This window comes from Nerophis ophidion, linkage group LG09, assembly GCF_033978795.1.
Source record: "Nerophis ophidion isolate RoL-2023_Sa linkage group LG09, RoL_Noph_v1.0, whole genome shotgun sequence".
Lineage (NCBI taxonomy): Eukaryota > Metazoa > Chordata > Actinopteri > Syngnathiformes > Syngnathidae > Nerophis > Nerophis ophidion.
In genome coordinates, this window is record NC_084619.1 from 38,015,731 (window position 1) to 38,030,730 (window position 15,000).

A 15,000-nucleotide genomic window follows, 5' to 3' on the forward strand; every position below is an offset into this window, starting at 1 on the left:
CCCACAGCCTTACAGGCTCTGACGTTTGTCTTTAGGATGCTGCCCAGTTGTTTCACGGTCTCTGGGTCCTTCAAAATGTCTACATTCTGAAAGTGGAGAAATGCAGCAAGAGGAATAGGATTCATTAATGCATATTTAACATGAGCTCAATACACATGACTCACTTCAACAGTGTAGTTAATCCCGCCCACATATAGTTTCTTGTGTTATATTCCATCCATCCATTTTCTACTGCTTGTCCCGTTCATGGTCGCGGGGGGTGCCGGAGCCTATCTTATTGTATGTACTGTATCATAAAATGTTTATGTTTTCATATCATGCTCCTGTCTGTGCCTTTGAAGTTAACACAAATGCTCACAATCCATTCATGGCGTTGGCAGCCTTACAATAGCTGGTATTCTGACATGTGACTTCTTTCCAGAGGTGAAAACCAGTGGTGGTCGACCAAGCTAAGATGACTGTTCTATAGTAAGCAGCGCACAAACTATCAGAGTACAAGAGGTTAAATTCTTCCTGCAAAAATCAGATACGTGAAAAAAAATCTAATCTTTTAGTTCACATTTGCTTTCTTTTATTTAGACACGTATCCCTACACTTTTTCAAAAAAATATTATTGAAGTGAAGTCAAGGATTACGACAGTCGCATTTCCAGACATATTGAACAATTGTGCTCCAGACGCCATTATACACAACAAAACAGATAAAAATTTGGAAAAGCATTGAGGTATACAACTTATTTGTGTGTGGTTGGGTCAAGGAAATTGGTATCAAGACTCCCAGATAAATTTGCATCGTTTTTGCTCGAGTTAGGAATCATTCCATGATTTAATTTCGCGTCTATAGCCATGTGTTTGTGGCTCTTGCACGCGCTGTTTACGAGAAGCGTGCTTTTTCCCGTCTTCATCAAAACATAACTATAGCTGTCAACGTTGTGTATGTGCTGAAAGCTTCATTTTCACTGCCTTTGGTAAAAGGTTCAACTCTTTAAGGTTTTGCTCACATTTGCTTTCTTTTATTTAGACACGCCAAGTTTGTTCTTTTCGAAACACTCGTGGCAAACATGCATTTAAGAAATACACATCATTTTAAGATAATACTTAAATGGGAGTATAGTATTCATCCATCAATCCATTTTCTACTGCTTGTCTAATTCTGGGTTGCGGGGGGGAGCCCATCACAGCTGCACTCGGGCTGAAGGTGGCGTACACCCTGGATAAGTTGCCACATCAAACAATATAGTAAAGTATATCAAACAAACCTTTAACTAAGTGATCACAGCAAATGCATGATTTTGACTCTGTTCCCTTGGACTGGAGCGTGTGCTGCTTTTCTCATGGTTTCCACAAATCTTTCACTTTTTAGCCAGTTTGGATATCCTCTCGAGGAACTGCGATTTGAACGACCCAGGTAGTAAAGCCAAAAACAACACGAGTATAGAGCATTTATTTCTTCGAGAACGCTAAATTGCGCAGACTACCCATTGAAAACAGAGCTTTGTTGACCACCACCAGTATTCATTGGGCCGGACGTGACATCAGTAACATCCTAGCAATACTGCCACACTTTGGGAATAAGATTTGGTATCGTTTGCATACCATCTGACACAAAAAAATCAGATGATATGTTTGCCTTTTTTGTGACATGCAGGTGCAACATCAATAATGATTTCAATACTTCAATAATATGAACAAAATGATAAGTAATACAAAAAACAATAAAATCCACAAGAAAATATAATTGTCAAAACAATACAGAACACAGAATTGTTTGTGTTGTAATGTTTACAATTACATTGTCCTTAAATGCAGCTACTTGCATAATGAGGAAATGTTCTGTGTGCTATGGTTACAGCTAACCACGTGTGTAGTGTTGGACTTGACCACTGCTACTGGCATGTTAAGTTTAAAGAGAGTGTAAGACTCTGTGCTTCTGTCAGGATGCTGTATTACTGACAATATATTACTTGTACAATATCACCTTAAACATTTGCAATCATTTACCCTGAAATTAGGTAACTGCTTACTACCGTTTGTGTCAGAATCTGTGACATTATGATACAGTTTTGGTATGCATTTCTATTTGGGAATCTCTTGTCAAATGAGTGTATATTTTACCTTGGTGGCCTGCTGGATGATACTGTCCCACACTTGATTAGGCAGCAACATGTACTTCTCAATCAGATGCTCCTGTACAGCTTGGTCTGTCTGTGCCCCAATCATATAACCTACCGCCTCATAGAACGTGTGCACCTGCACACGAACAAAAGACATGGTGAGCGGTTGAACTTGATTTTATGACAACAGTTTCTCTATATTGCTGACCTGCTGTGGCTGAAGGTCACAAATGATGGTATTGATGTTGTTCAGAATCTCATCAATGAAGGGCATCACTTCTCCCACCTGCACCTGGATGAAGTGACGCCGGCACTTCTGGGCGATCTTGATGAATGTATCACAAGCCATGTCTTGAACTCCATCATGAGTCTCTGAAAAACCATTGATTATGATCAGCCACAACATATATATTTTTCCAAATATAGGAATACATTGTACATTTTACCAACATTACCATGCATGAACTCAAATAGTTTGTTGACCACCGTTTTGAGGAACTTCCAGTGGGCTCTGAGAAAGCGAGGATACTGGCCTACAATGTACATGATGTTGGAGGCTATAATGGCCTTGTTGTCCTTTCCCCTCTTTTGCTCACAGAGACCCAGTAGATCCTGAAACCAAAACATGTATCATGCGAACAAGAACATTTTTCACAATCGTCTACTTTCAGTTACTGTAGTTCAGCAAAAAGCATTGTTTGTGCACTGTTAAACTCGTTAATACCTTAATGACTGTGACCAGGAACCTCTTTTCATCCTCTTCATGCATCGCCCCACTGATGGAGCCAATGGCCCAACATAGTGTGTTGAGGTTTTTCCACGACCACTCTGTACCATTTACCTGGTTGTGAAGCTTCTCTGTCATTATGCGCTCTGTGTCTGCATAGTCCAAGTGAGTCAAGTACACTGCAGGGTGGCAGAGGAACATTTTTGATTAGCACTTGTTAACGCACTAACTTGGAACGAATAGGAAAGAAGTTTACAAACAAGTAAATAGTAAGTATCAGAGCAGCTCAATCATAACATAATGACACGTTCACCATAGGAGACAAGTTTGAAAGAAAACCTAAACAGAAATGGTGAAATAAGTAAATGGTAATTAATAAATTTTTGTCCTTTAAAATTTTATGGACAATACCCCATAATGACAGTGTGAAAATCTTGATGCAGTCACCACAATGCTACACTGTAGGGATGGTATTAACCTGTTTTCAAGCAGTGCCTGGTTTCCTCCAAACATGACACCTAGAATTCACGCCAAAGAGTTCGATTTTGGCTCATCACAACAGAACATTTTATTTCGCATGGTCTGAGAGTCTTTTAGGGGCATTTTGACCAACTTTTTTACTAAGAAATGGCTTCCATACGGCTATTCTACCAGAAATGCCTGGTAGGTGGTTTGCTGCAAAGATTATTTTCTTTCTGGAAGGTTCTCCTCTTTCCATAGAGGAATTCTGTAGCTCTGAAAGAGTGACTTCTTGGTCACCTCCCTGACCAGACTAATTTGATGAATACAGCAATGTATAGAAACATCCTGGATACAAAAAATTAATGCTTCTCACCAACCTGATAGAGCTTGAGAAGTGGTGCACAGAGGAATGGGCAAAAAGGAATGGGCGAAATTGCCTAAAGATAAGTGCGCCCAGCTTGTGGCATCGTATTCAAAAAAGCTTGAGGCTGTAATTGCTGCCAATGGTCCATCAACAAAGTATTGAGCAAATGCTGTGAATACTTTTATTTTTCACAATTTTCACATTTTGAGGACAAAAATGCATTAATTTCATTTTGGAATAAAGCCATAACATAACAACATGTACAAAAACTGAATCGCTGTGAATAATTCTTTATACCAGCAACTTTGTACCACAGCTACTGAGCAAGACGTTACCTGTAAATATTATACATTGGGATTTGAACATTCAGTATAGGTATGACCAATACGTCAAATTTAAATCAGTGCTACAATTTAATCGCGAGAGGCTGGCTGAGGTGTATTTTTCCTCTGCCGTCACCAGCATTTGAGTGACAGACATGTTCACCAACAATAACAATTGTGGAGCCTCGCATTTCCTCCTCACTTTAAACATAGAGAAAGAGGTCTCACTTTATGCATCGCTCTGAGCATCTGAGCGTGTTTATTTATTAGTAGTATTAACTGAAGGTAGTGAGCCTATAAAGTCATTCGCAATATTTGTCTCAGTGGGCGGAAAGCGACTCAGCGAGATTGCACATGCAGTCATGCACGAACAGAAGAGAGCATCGCTACTCACCAGTGAAAAGTTCCGGAAAGTAACAAAAATGAGGATGAAAAAAATATAAATACAAAGCTTCAAAATGGATGGTCAATAGGATCCAGTAGACATGGACAATCAGCCAAGAATGCCATGATCAAGTGTTGGCAAAAAACACAAGAACCATATCCATCTTGTTTTCCCAACTTGGGAAAAAAAAAAGTACTTCAAAATGTAAAATATTTAGGTTAAAGTTTTACTTACAGAAATAAGAGTTAATTTAATTTTTTTTGTTTGTTTATTTATTTAGTTCAAAGTTGTTTACCTTCCACTAACATTACAAAAATAAACAATTTAACAGCAATGACAAATAAAGGTATATATTATTTTAAATGGTTAATTGCATTATTAATATGTATTGTAATTACATGACATTATTAAATACTGTATACTAGGGCAGCAAATCTTTGGGTGTTACACGATTCGATTCAATATCGATTCTTGGGGTCGCGATTCGATAATATATCGATTTTTTTCGATTCAACGCGATTCTCGATTCAAAAACGATATTTTTCCGATTCAAAACGATTCTATATTCATTCAATACATAAGATTTCTGCAGGATCTACCCCAGTATGCTGACATGCTAGCAGAATTGTACATTTAAAAAAAAGAAGCTTTTATAATTATAAAGGACAATGTTTTATCAACTGATTGCAATAATGTAAAATTGTTTTAACTATTAAACGAGCCAAAAATATGACTTATTTTATCTTTGTGAAAACATTGGACACAGTGTCTGTTGTCAAGCTTATGAGATGCAATGCAAGTGTAAGCCACTGTGACACTATTGTTATTTTTTTTAAATTTTTTATAAATGTCTATTACTAATCTAAATGAGGGATTTTTAACCACTGCTATGCTGAAATTATAACTAATATTGATACTGTTGTTGATAATATTCATTTTTGTTTCACTACTTTTGGTTTGTTCTGTGTCGTGTTTGTGTCTCCTCTCAATTGCTCTGTTTATTGCAGTTCTGAGTGTTACTGGGTCAGGTTTGGTTTTGGAATTGGATTGCATTGTTATGGTATTGCTGTGTAGTGGTTTGTTGGATTGATTAAAAAAGATAAAAATAAAAAAATTTAAAATTTAAAAAATAAAATTAAAAGAATCGATTAAAAAAAAAGAAGAGAGAATCGATTCCGAATCGCACAACGTATTCGATTTGTATTCGCATCGTTTTTTTCCGATTCAAAATGATTCTGTATTCATTCGATACATAAGATTTCTGCAGGATCTACCCCAGTCTGCTGACATGCAAGCAGAGTACAGTAGATTTTTGGAAAAAAAAAAAAAGCTTTTATAATTATAAAAGACAATGTTTTATCAACTGATTGCAATAATGTAAATTTGTTTTAACTATTATACGAACCAAAAATATGACTTATTTTATCTTTGTGAAAACATTTGACACAATGTGTTGTCAAGCTTATGAGATGCGATGCAAGTGTAAGCCACTGTGACACTATTGTTCTTTTTTTTTTCCATCCATCCATCCATCTTCTTCCGCTTATCCGAGGTCGGGTCACGGGGGCAACAGCCTAAGCAGGGAAACCCAGACTTCCCTCTCCCCAGCCACTTCGTCTAGCTCTTCCCGGGGGATCCCGAGGCGTTCCCAGGCCAGCCGGGAGACAGTCTTCCCAATGTGTCCTGGGTCTTCCCCGTGGCCTCCTACCGGTTGGACGTGCCCTAAACACCTCCCTAGGGAGGCGTTCGGGTGGCATCCTGACCAGATGCCCGAACCACCTCATCTGGCTCCTCTCGATGTGGAGGAGCAGCGGCTTTACTTTGAGTTCCTCCCGGATGGGATAGCTTTTCACCCTATCTCTAAGGGAGAGCCCCGCCACACGGCGGAGGAAACTCATTTCGGCCGCTTGTACCCGTGATCTTATCCTTTCGGTCATGACCCAAAGCTCATGACCATAGGTGAGGATGGGAACGTAGATCGACCGGTAAATTGAGAGCTTTGCCTTCCGGCTCAATTCCTTCTTCACCACAACGGATCGGTACAACGTCCGCATTACTGAATACGCCGCACCGATCCGCCTGTCGATCTCACGATCCACTCTTCCCCCACTCGTGAACAAGACTCCTAGGTACTTGAACTCCTCCACTTGGGGCAGGGTCTCCTCCCCCAACCCGGAGATGGCATTCCACCCTTTTCCGGGCATTCCACTGCGGCCTAGGGTGTCCTGGTGCCAAGTGCACATATGGACACCCTTATGTTTGAACATGGTGTTTGTTATGGACAAACTGTGACGAGCACAAAAGTCCAATAACAAAACACCACTCGGGTTCAGATCCGGGCGGCCATTCTTCCCAATCACGCCTCTCCAGGTTTCACTGTTGTTGCCAACGTGAGCGTTGAAGTCCCCCAGGAGGACAAGGGAATCACCCGGGGGAGCACTTTCCAGTACTCCCTCGAGTGCTCCCAAAAAGGGTGGGTACTCTGAACTGCAGTTTGGTGCGTAAGAACAAACAACAGTCAGGACCCGTCCCCCCACCCGGAGGCGGAGGGAGGCTAACCTTTCGTCCACTGGGTTGAACTCCAATGTGCAGGCTTTGAGCCGGGGGGCAACAAGAATTGCCACCCCAGCCCGTCGCCTCTCATTGTGGAAGAGGGTCCAGTCCCTCTCGAGAGAAGTGGTTCCAGAGCCCTTGCTGTGCGTCAAATTGAGTCCAACTATATCCTGCCGGAACTTCTCAACTCCGCGCACTAGCTCAGGCTCTTTCCCCCCCAGTGAGGTGACGTTCCACGTCCCAAGAGCTAGCTTCTGTAGCCGAGGATTGGACCGCCAAGTGCCCTGCCTTTGGCTGCCGCCCAGCTCACATTGCACCCGACCTCTATGGCCCCTGCTATGGGTGGTGAGCCCACTGGAGGGGTGACCAACGTTGCCTCTTCGGGCTGTGCCCGGCCGGGCCCCATGGGAACAGGCCGGCCACCAGGCGCTCGCCATCGTTCCCCACCTCTGGGCTTGGCTAAAGAGGGAGGCCCCGGTGACCCGCGTCCGGGCGAGGGAAATCTGGGTCCATGTTTTTTCTTCTTCATAGAGGTCTTCGAGCTGCTCTTCGTCTGGTCCCTCACCTAGAACCTGTTTGCCTTGGGAGACCCTACCAGGGGGTATAAAGCCCCCGGACAACATAGCTCCTAGGATCATTGGGACACGCAAACTCCTCTACCACGATAAGGTGGCAGCTCAGAGAGCTCTTTTTTTTTTTTTTTATAAATGTCTAATGATAACGTAAATGAGGGATTTTTAATCACTGCTATGCTGAAATTATAACTAATATTGATATTGTTGTTGATAAGATTCATTTTTGTTTCACTACTTTTGGTTTGTTCTGTGTCGTGTTTGTGTCTTCTCAATTGATCTGTTTATTGCAATTCTGAGTGTTGCTGGGTCAGGTTTATTTTTGGAATTGGTATTGTTATGGTATTGCTGTGTCGTGGTTTGTTGGATTGATTAAAAATAAAATTTAAAAAAAAATATATATTTTTTTTTTAAATAAAAAAAAAAAGATTAAAAAAAAAAAGAGAATCGATTCTGAATTGCACAACGTATTCGATTCGTATTCGAATCGATTTTTTCCCACACCTCTATTGTATACTGTAGTTTTTATTGATTATTTCTTTAGTTTAAGAGCATGATAGACAAAAGCTCTGAGCCTGTCTGCATGGAGCCAATTATTTTTTTCAAAGTAAATTATTGCATATTGTGTGGCACCTTAAAGGCAAGAATATGTCAATTGACAGTCTAAAAGTAAAAGTAAAAATGTCTTATTTCACAGTTTATTTTTGCAGTTTTATGCATTCATATATATATATATATATATATATATATATATATATATATATATATATATATATATATATATATATATATATATATATATATATATATATATATATATATATATATATATATATATTCAAATAAATAAAAAAATCCCAACATCAATCGCAATTGCTATTTTGAAAAGCAAAATTACAATTACTTTTTTTTCCGAAGTCGTGCAGCCCTAAATCGGAGGGCATGAAAATGCATTAACTACAGTAAAAATATGTGATTGAAGCGGACATGAAAAGGCTACAAATTAAGTGTGTTGGTTTAGAAGGCAGGAGCAGATTTAAGATAGATACACCCACCAAGTGTTTCTCTCATGTTCTTGTAGAGATTTATTGAATCGGTGTCCTTCATGAACTCTCTGACAACCTCCCCTTGGTCATTCTCCACCACCAGGACTTCCTCTGGTTTGGCCATTCGGCTTACCATCAGCAGACGCACCTGTTGAAAGAGATAAACATGTCAGCGCACACACACTGAAGAAAAAAAGCTACTGCTCTTACACATGCACACATTCTCAGTGGATGAATGTGAAGGGATATTGCCAACAGACAGCAGTATATTGGAAATATATATCATTTGTTTCTGAAAATGAACCTAAATAATTTCTAATATGAAATGTGCCATCCATCAACTCAGCAAGCAATTATACATTCATTACAATAATGCATAAACACTAGGGATGTGCCGATCGATCAGCCACCGATCAGTATTGGCCGATTTTCATAAAAAAGTATGTGATCGGTCAATGCTGAATCATGTCTTTCAATTCCAATCACAAAATCCAGTCCCCTCTGGCTAATACTGTATTTTTGGTGCCTTGGCAGATAAGGCGACTAAAAGGTTTGCTTTAAGATAAGAGCCGTCTTCTGACTAATTGTTATACTTTAAGTTGCAAGCATTGATTTATTGATTGATTGATACTTTTATTAGTAGATTGCACAGTTCAGTACATATTCCGTACAATTGACCACTAAATGGTAACACCCGAATAAGTTTTTCAACTTGTTTAAGTTGGGGTCCACGTTAATCAATTCATGGTACAAATATATACCATCAACATAATACAGTCATCACACAAGTTAATCATCATAGTATGTACATTGAATTATTTACATTATTTACAATCCGGGGGGTGGGATGAGGAGCTTTGGTTGATATCAGTACTTCAGTCATCAACAATTGCATCAACAGAGAAATGTGGACATTGAAACAGTGTAGGTCTTATTTAGTAGGATATGTACAGCCAGCAGAGAACATAGTGAGTTCAGATAGCATAAGAACAAGTATATACATTAGAAGTACATTTGAGTTACAAAAAGTTTTGAAGTACAAAAAGTTGAGTTACAAACATCTTTGCCAATAATTGACAAATCAAATGTCATACTAAATCCCATAAGAGCTGACCGAAGCATCTGGACTGTGCTGAAAGTGAGCGTGAAGGAAATGTGTTGAAAAAAAGATGTGGAGGATATTAATTGAATTAAAGAAATTGTAGCTGAATGTCGCCTATTTGACGGAGTAATTTAAGTGTTTTATTGCTAGTCTACACAATACTGTATCCGATTGAGTCCATAACGGCAGTCAAGAATGTTAAAATCAACGGACATTTATTCATGAAAATATGGAAAAAGCTGCTAATGATGTGTTTGATAGAGACGCAGCTGGAAAGAGGTACTGTAGAAGTCTATTCTCCAAAGTAACTAAATGTTGTAGATTATTATTACATTACCTCAAACTACTGTAATTTTTAGTAGTACATTTATTTATTTATTTTTAAACAGTATTTGATTACATTATCATCAAAAAGCGAGGCTAAATTTGAGTAAATTAAAAAAACAAGTGATTGGTAAAGTTTAATAAACTTAGATGGAACCTTGTCACAGCAGAAAGAAAAATTTGTTTTTGAAAAAATATTTTCTTTATCATTTTATAGGAAATAATTCTATGGGAAATAATTTTATCGGAGGACTTTAAATGCAAAAAAACAGATGATATAAAGGGGTCATATGATTTTGTTCCGCATTCAAAACACTTCCTTGTGGTCTTTATAAAATGTAATGGTGTTTTTTTGTGAAAACTTTGGATAGATTTTAATTTACATACCAATTTTTAAGCCACTTTTTTTCTCTACCTTTTAAAAACAGCTCATTGTGATAAACTGCTTTGTTAGATGCAAATTACCCTCTCCTCACCACGCCTTCCGCACTAAGCGAGCATTCGCCCCCTCCCGTCAGCTTTTTTTTTGTAGTTTTTTTGCTTTTCTTGCTTTTATTGTGCACAATGGACATCGGTGACCGCCACAAGCTGTTTTGAGTGACTTTCACCACAATACAACACTTCAGATGATATAGTGATATCAGCGAGCTCACTGTGGTTTGTTGTTGGCACCAAGGAAGGAGGCAAAGGTGCGGGCGGAAAAAAGCGAGGAAGGAAGCACTGACTGACGTACATACCGGTCTGGAACTATAGAGTCTATTGAGTTCTATTGAGTCTAACTTTCTAATGCTAGATCCTGGAAGTATACATGTGTATATTGACATTAAAAGTCTTTTCTATTCTATGTCACGTAAATAAGGCTGCTTTGAGTTGTAAACACAGAGACTCAAGGCTATAGACCAGGGGTGTCAAACGTACGGCTCGCGGGCTGGTTTAGGCCCGCGAATAGCTTTTATCCGGCCCGCGGGATGAGTTTGCTAAGTATACAAATTAATCTGAAATTTTTGGATGAAAGACACAGCTCTTCTACATGTGTCTTCTGGATGTTGCAATAGTAATTATTTGTATCTTTGTAGATCAGGGGTCGGCTACCCGCGGCTCCGGAGTCGCATGAGGCCCTTGGATCAATCTGATGTGGCTCAGCTGCATACTTGCCGACCCCCCCATTTTTCCGGGAGGTTTTCCGGATTTCAGTGCCTCTTGCAGAAATCTCCCCAGGGTAACATTCTCAGATTTTCACCCAGACAATAATATTGAGGGCGTGTCGGATGGCAATGCCTAAAACGTCCTCTCAACCATGTCTTCGCGTCTGCTTTAATAATATGCTAACTGAGTGCCGGCCGGCCACATCTAGTGTGCGGCTACTGACTTTAAGCGCAAGCGACTGCAAGAATCCCATGCATCCCTAAATCTACCCCCCACGCCCTCCGTGCGTCGGTTGAGGTGGGCGGGGTTGTGTGGTAGCAGGGGTGTATAATGTAGCCCGGAAGAGTTTGTGATACATGGGATTCTGGGTATTTTTTATGTTGTGTTTATGTTGTGTTACAGTGCGGATGTTCTCCCGAAATGTGTTTGTCATTCTTGTTTGGTGTGGTTTCACAGTGTGGCGCATTTTAGTAAGAGTGCTAAAGTTGTTTATATCACAACCCTCAGTGTAACCTGTACGGCTGTTGAGCAAGTATGCCTTGCAGTCGCTTGTGTGTGTCTGCAGAAGCCTCATACAACATGTAAATGAGTTGGTAAGCTGTTTGTTACAGTTGTAGAGGGTGCTAAACGCATTGTCATCATAGCACGCCCTTATTATTGATGTTTGGGTGAAAACTAGCAGACAGTCGAGAGAATGGTTGCTCTGAAACTCGGTAGTCTCCCGGAAAAATTGAGATGGTTGGCAAATGTGATGTCGTCAAGCGGCATTCAAATAAAACTCGCGGGCCGAACTAATATTACATTTTCATATTAAGGTGCGGGCCGCGTGTCTGAGACCCCTGGTTAATACATAGCACAAAGCAAAAAAAAAACTTTGTACGCTGTGTTATTTCATTTTAAATTTCAAAAGAGTCTTGTGGCTCCCATAGTTTTCTTTATTTTGTGAAACGGGTCAAAATGGCTCTGAGTGGTAAAGGTTGCCGACCCTTGCTGTAGATGATGGTACATATGTACAAAATAAACCACATGAAGTTAGTACATCAATCCAGGAAAATGATCAAACTACATATATGACATACTTTAATTTGATTTTGATATTTTCTTATCTTGATTGATTGAAAATTAACACCATTGAGTTGACTGATGAACATTATCACATCATTTATTCAGAAAATATAAATAACGACAAATAAAGAAAGAATACTATTAACCGCAACATGTAAGTGTGTAAAAACACAACAACATTATGATTTGTACTTTTTCAGAATGTGCTTCTTATATTTTTAAACACAGAAAACAATCTGAAGGTGTCTTTATTTTTAAGTTATCGTGCAGGGATTTTACCTGTCCGGCCCACTTGGGGGTAGATTTTTCTCCATGTGGCCCCCGATCTAAATTGAGTTTGACACCCCTGCTATAGACACACTTCATCGCAAACGTATTAACAGATTATATAACTTACTCGTCAATTTCCAAACACAGAAGGCACCAATCCAATTAAAATTAGTTTTTAGGAAAATCATTCTTTATTTTGCCGGAGGACAGTGATGCTGATGTCTTACAGTAGAAGGCTCAGTTAACGACACAACAAATCGAGCTAACATTGCTAACGTAACATTCACAGATTTCTAACCTACTGTTATTACTTAATGTTACATTGTCTCCTCTACTTCCATTAATAGTTAGCAACGAAACGGCCATTAAAAGTAATTTTCGGAAATACATATATTTGTGAAAGTTTGTAGGTGAAGCAGGACTCTTCTTTGCACACACTCGGAGCGACTTCGTCACAGTTAAAGGCACATTGCCGCAAACCAAAAAGTTAGCCAGGCACTTTGACAGTCATTGGTACTTTAACTTTAATTTCCTCAGATGAGACTAGAAGTTTGAATAGTGTCCTGATTTGGGTAATACAACCAATTGTATTTTCTTTCTTCGAGTCGTATTTTGGGTATTTCTTCATCCAAACTACAGATGCCCGGGCATAAATTAAAATTAGCAGATGCGCGCAAAGCAGTTTGGGTCGATGTATACCAATTATGGATAATCTGCTGACGATGTTCCTAATTGGTGACGTCACTAATTGTACACTCTCAAAATGGATTGTTTGAAGGAAGTAGATAGATAGCCACTGTACAGTGCGCGCATTTTAGTTGTATTTTAGACTAAAAAATAGGTTGTACGAGTTTTTTGGGGAAAAAGTAACATACCACAATACAATACAGATATTAACCCTATGATCGCATTTTGTTCCCAAAATAAATCCATTCAAAGTTGATCAAACTACTGTTAAATTTTCACCTATCTGTATAGCATGTTTGAAATAAACTTAAACCATAACCAAATGGACTGTGATTGTGAAAGTGATTGAGGAAAAGGTGACAAATTACTCTCCTTCTCTTCCTCCATCATGCACAGAAGGGAGGGGAATGCCAGTTACTCACAACACGGAATAAACAAATTTTTAGTTGGATGAACTGGTCAGTAAAAGACAACGCTTTATTCACCACCCTAAAACTAGTAACTATGAGGGTTAGTTAGTGACTTAGCTTCAATTTATTTTGAACATGCCAAACAATTACAACAGAGGTAACAACAAATCAATGACTGAACTAACGAACTTGCCTTTCAAACAATACCCCCCGTTTTTTAACAACATACAGCTGAGTTATACTGAGCGTGTACTCGCTGACGTCACACGTCTTTAGGCAACAGGCAGCACCTTTTAAAAAGCACACACACACTGCTCTCATATGACACCTATTTCAACTTCATTACGGCAGTTATTTCTTTGTTTTAAGCAGCGCATAATTACTCTCCCAGAGTAATTCCGTTGGTAATTCAATTACTTTTTTGGTAAAGTAACAAGTAACAATAATTAATAACATTTTAAAAGTAATTTTCGAAACACAGCCTGTCACACAGCATCATGAAGCAGTTGGCAGGTTCCTTGCTAAAACCTTTCTAAATATGTCCTACAATAATGTTTACCTACAAAAACATCATTGTTAAAAGTCAATTATATTCATGTTGAATATGTTTAAACATATCCTCTTAAACCATGGCACTTTATTTCAGATTGTGTTCTTTAGTGTTTTTTTGAGCTGAAGAATTGAGCATAGCTAAATATTTTTTTAAGAAGATTGGAGATTATATTCGACCTTTCCTATATTACTTTCACGGCGTTTTGTTATTTTCTTATTTTAAAACACCTCTTAAGTTGGGATCCTATTATGCAAAACCTATTTTTCTCACTTATTGGTACCTGTTTTTGTGTATTGGAGATTCCCATTAGTCCCCAAAATTTTAAATCAAGGCTAGTGTAGATATTTACTTAGGTCACTGGATATTTCCATGTAGGGGTTAGTTTATGGGCCAAACTACTGTATATGGGGATATGAGTTTTGGTCCACATCGCCCAGCCCTACACTAGTGTTAGAGACTGTTGGCATAGTTCAGGGATGTTCTATGTGTTAAATTGAGCGTTACAGTAGGTCTTATGATGGCATTGTGTTAATATGTATGAATGCACATGTGCATATTCAGTTTTAATAATTAAATTGTGAGATTTGAGACATTTCACATTGCTACAAATGTTCTTTTTACTAAGTTATTGGATACTATTGACTTTTTTTTTTTTTGCTCAAACGATTGTATGTAGTGAAAGAGAATAAGGAACTAGTTTGTATATTGTGTTGATATTGTCACATTGGCGATAGCACTCAACAAAAATATTTACGGTTATTTCATGTGATCCTTATCCACTGATCTCAATTATTGGCAACATAAACCCAGATTGAACCAATCCGAATACACACTGGTATTAAGTCCATCTGTTTGTCATCAAGTGCGTAGGGGCAACATGTGTTCAGAGAGTCAGTTA

General features: G+C 38.8%; 1 protein-coding gene across 3 annotated transcripts in view; it reads right to left on the reverse strand.

Annotated features, from left to right (window-relative positions):
* The window catches only part of xpo1b (exportin 1 (CRM1 homolog, yeast) b), a 75,005-nt gene that overhangs the window by 16,852 nt on the left and 43,153 nt on the right, over nt 1–15,000 (reverse strand). For all 3 annotated transcript variants that reach the window (XM_061910948.1, XM_061910947.1, XM_061910949.1), the window contains exons 13-18: nt 8,555–8,693; nt 2,838–3,019; nt 2,569–2,725; nt 2,322–2,485; nt 2,115–2,249; nt 1–86 (exon numbers count right to left, since the gene is read on the reverse strand). The exon at nt 1–86 is cut by the window's left edge. In XM_061910948.1, the coding sequence (XP_061766932.1) occupies nt 1–86; nt 2,115–2,249; nt 2,322–2,485; nt 2,569–2,725; nt 2,838–3,019; nt 8,555–8,693 (863 nt within the window). The remainder of the gene's footprint in view (nt 87–2,114; nt 2,250–2,321; nt 2,486–2,568; nt 2,726–2,837; nt 3,020–8,554; nt 8,694–15,000) is intronic.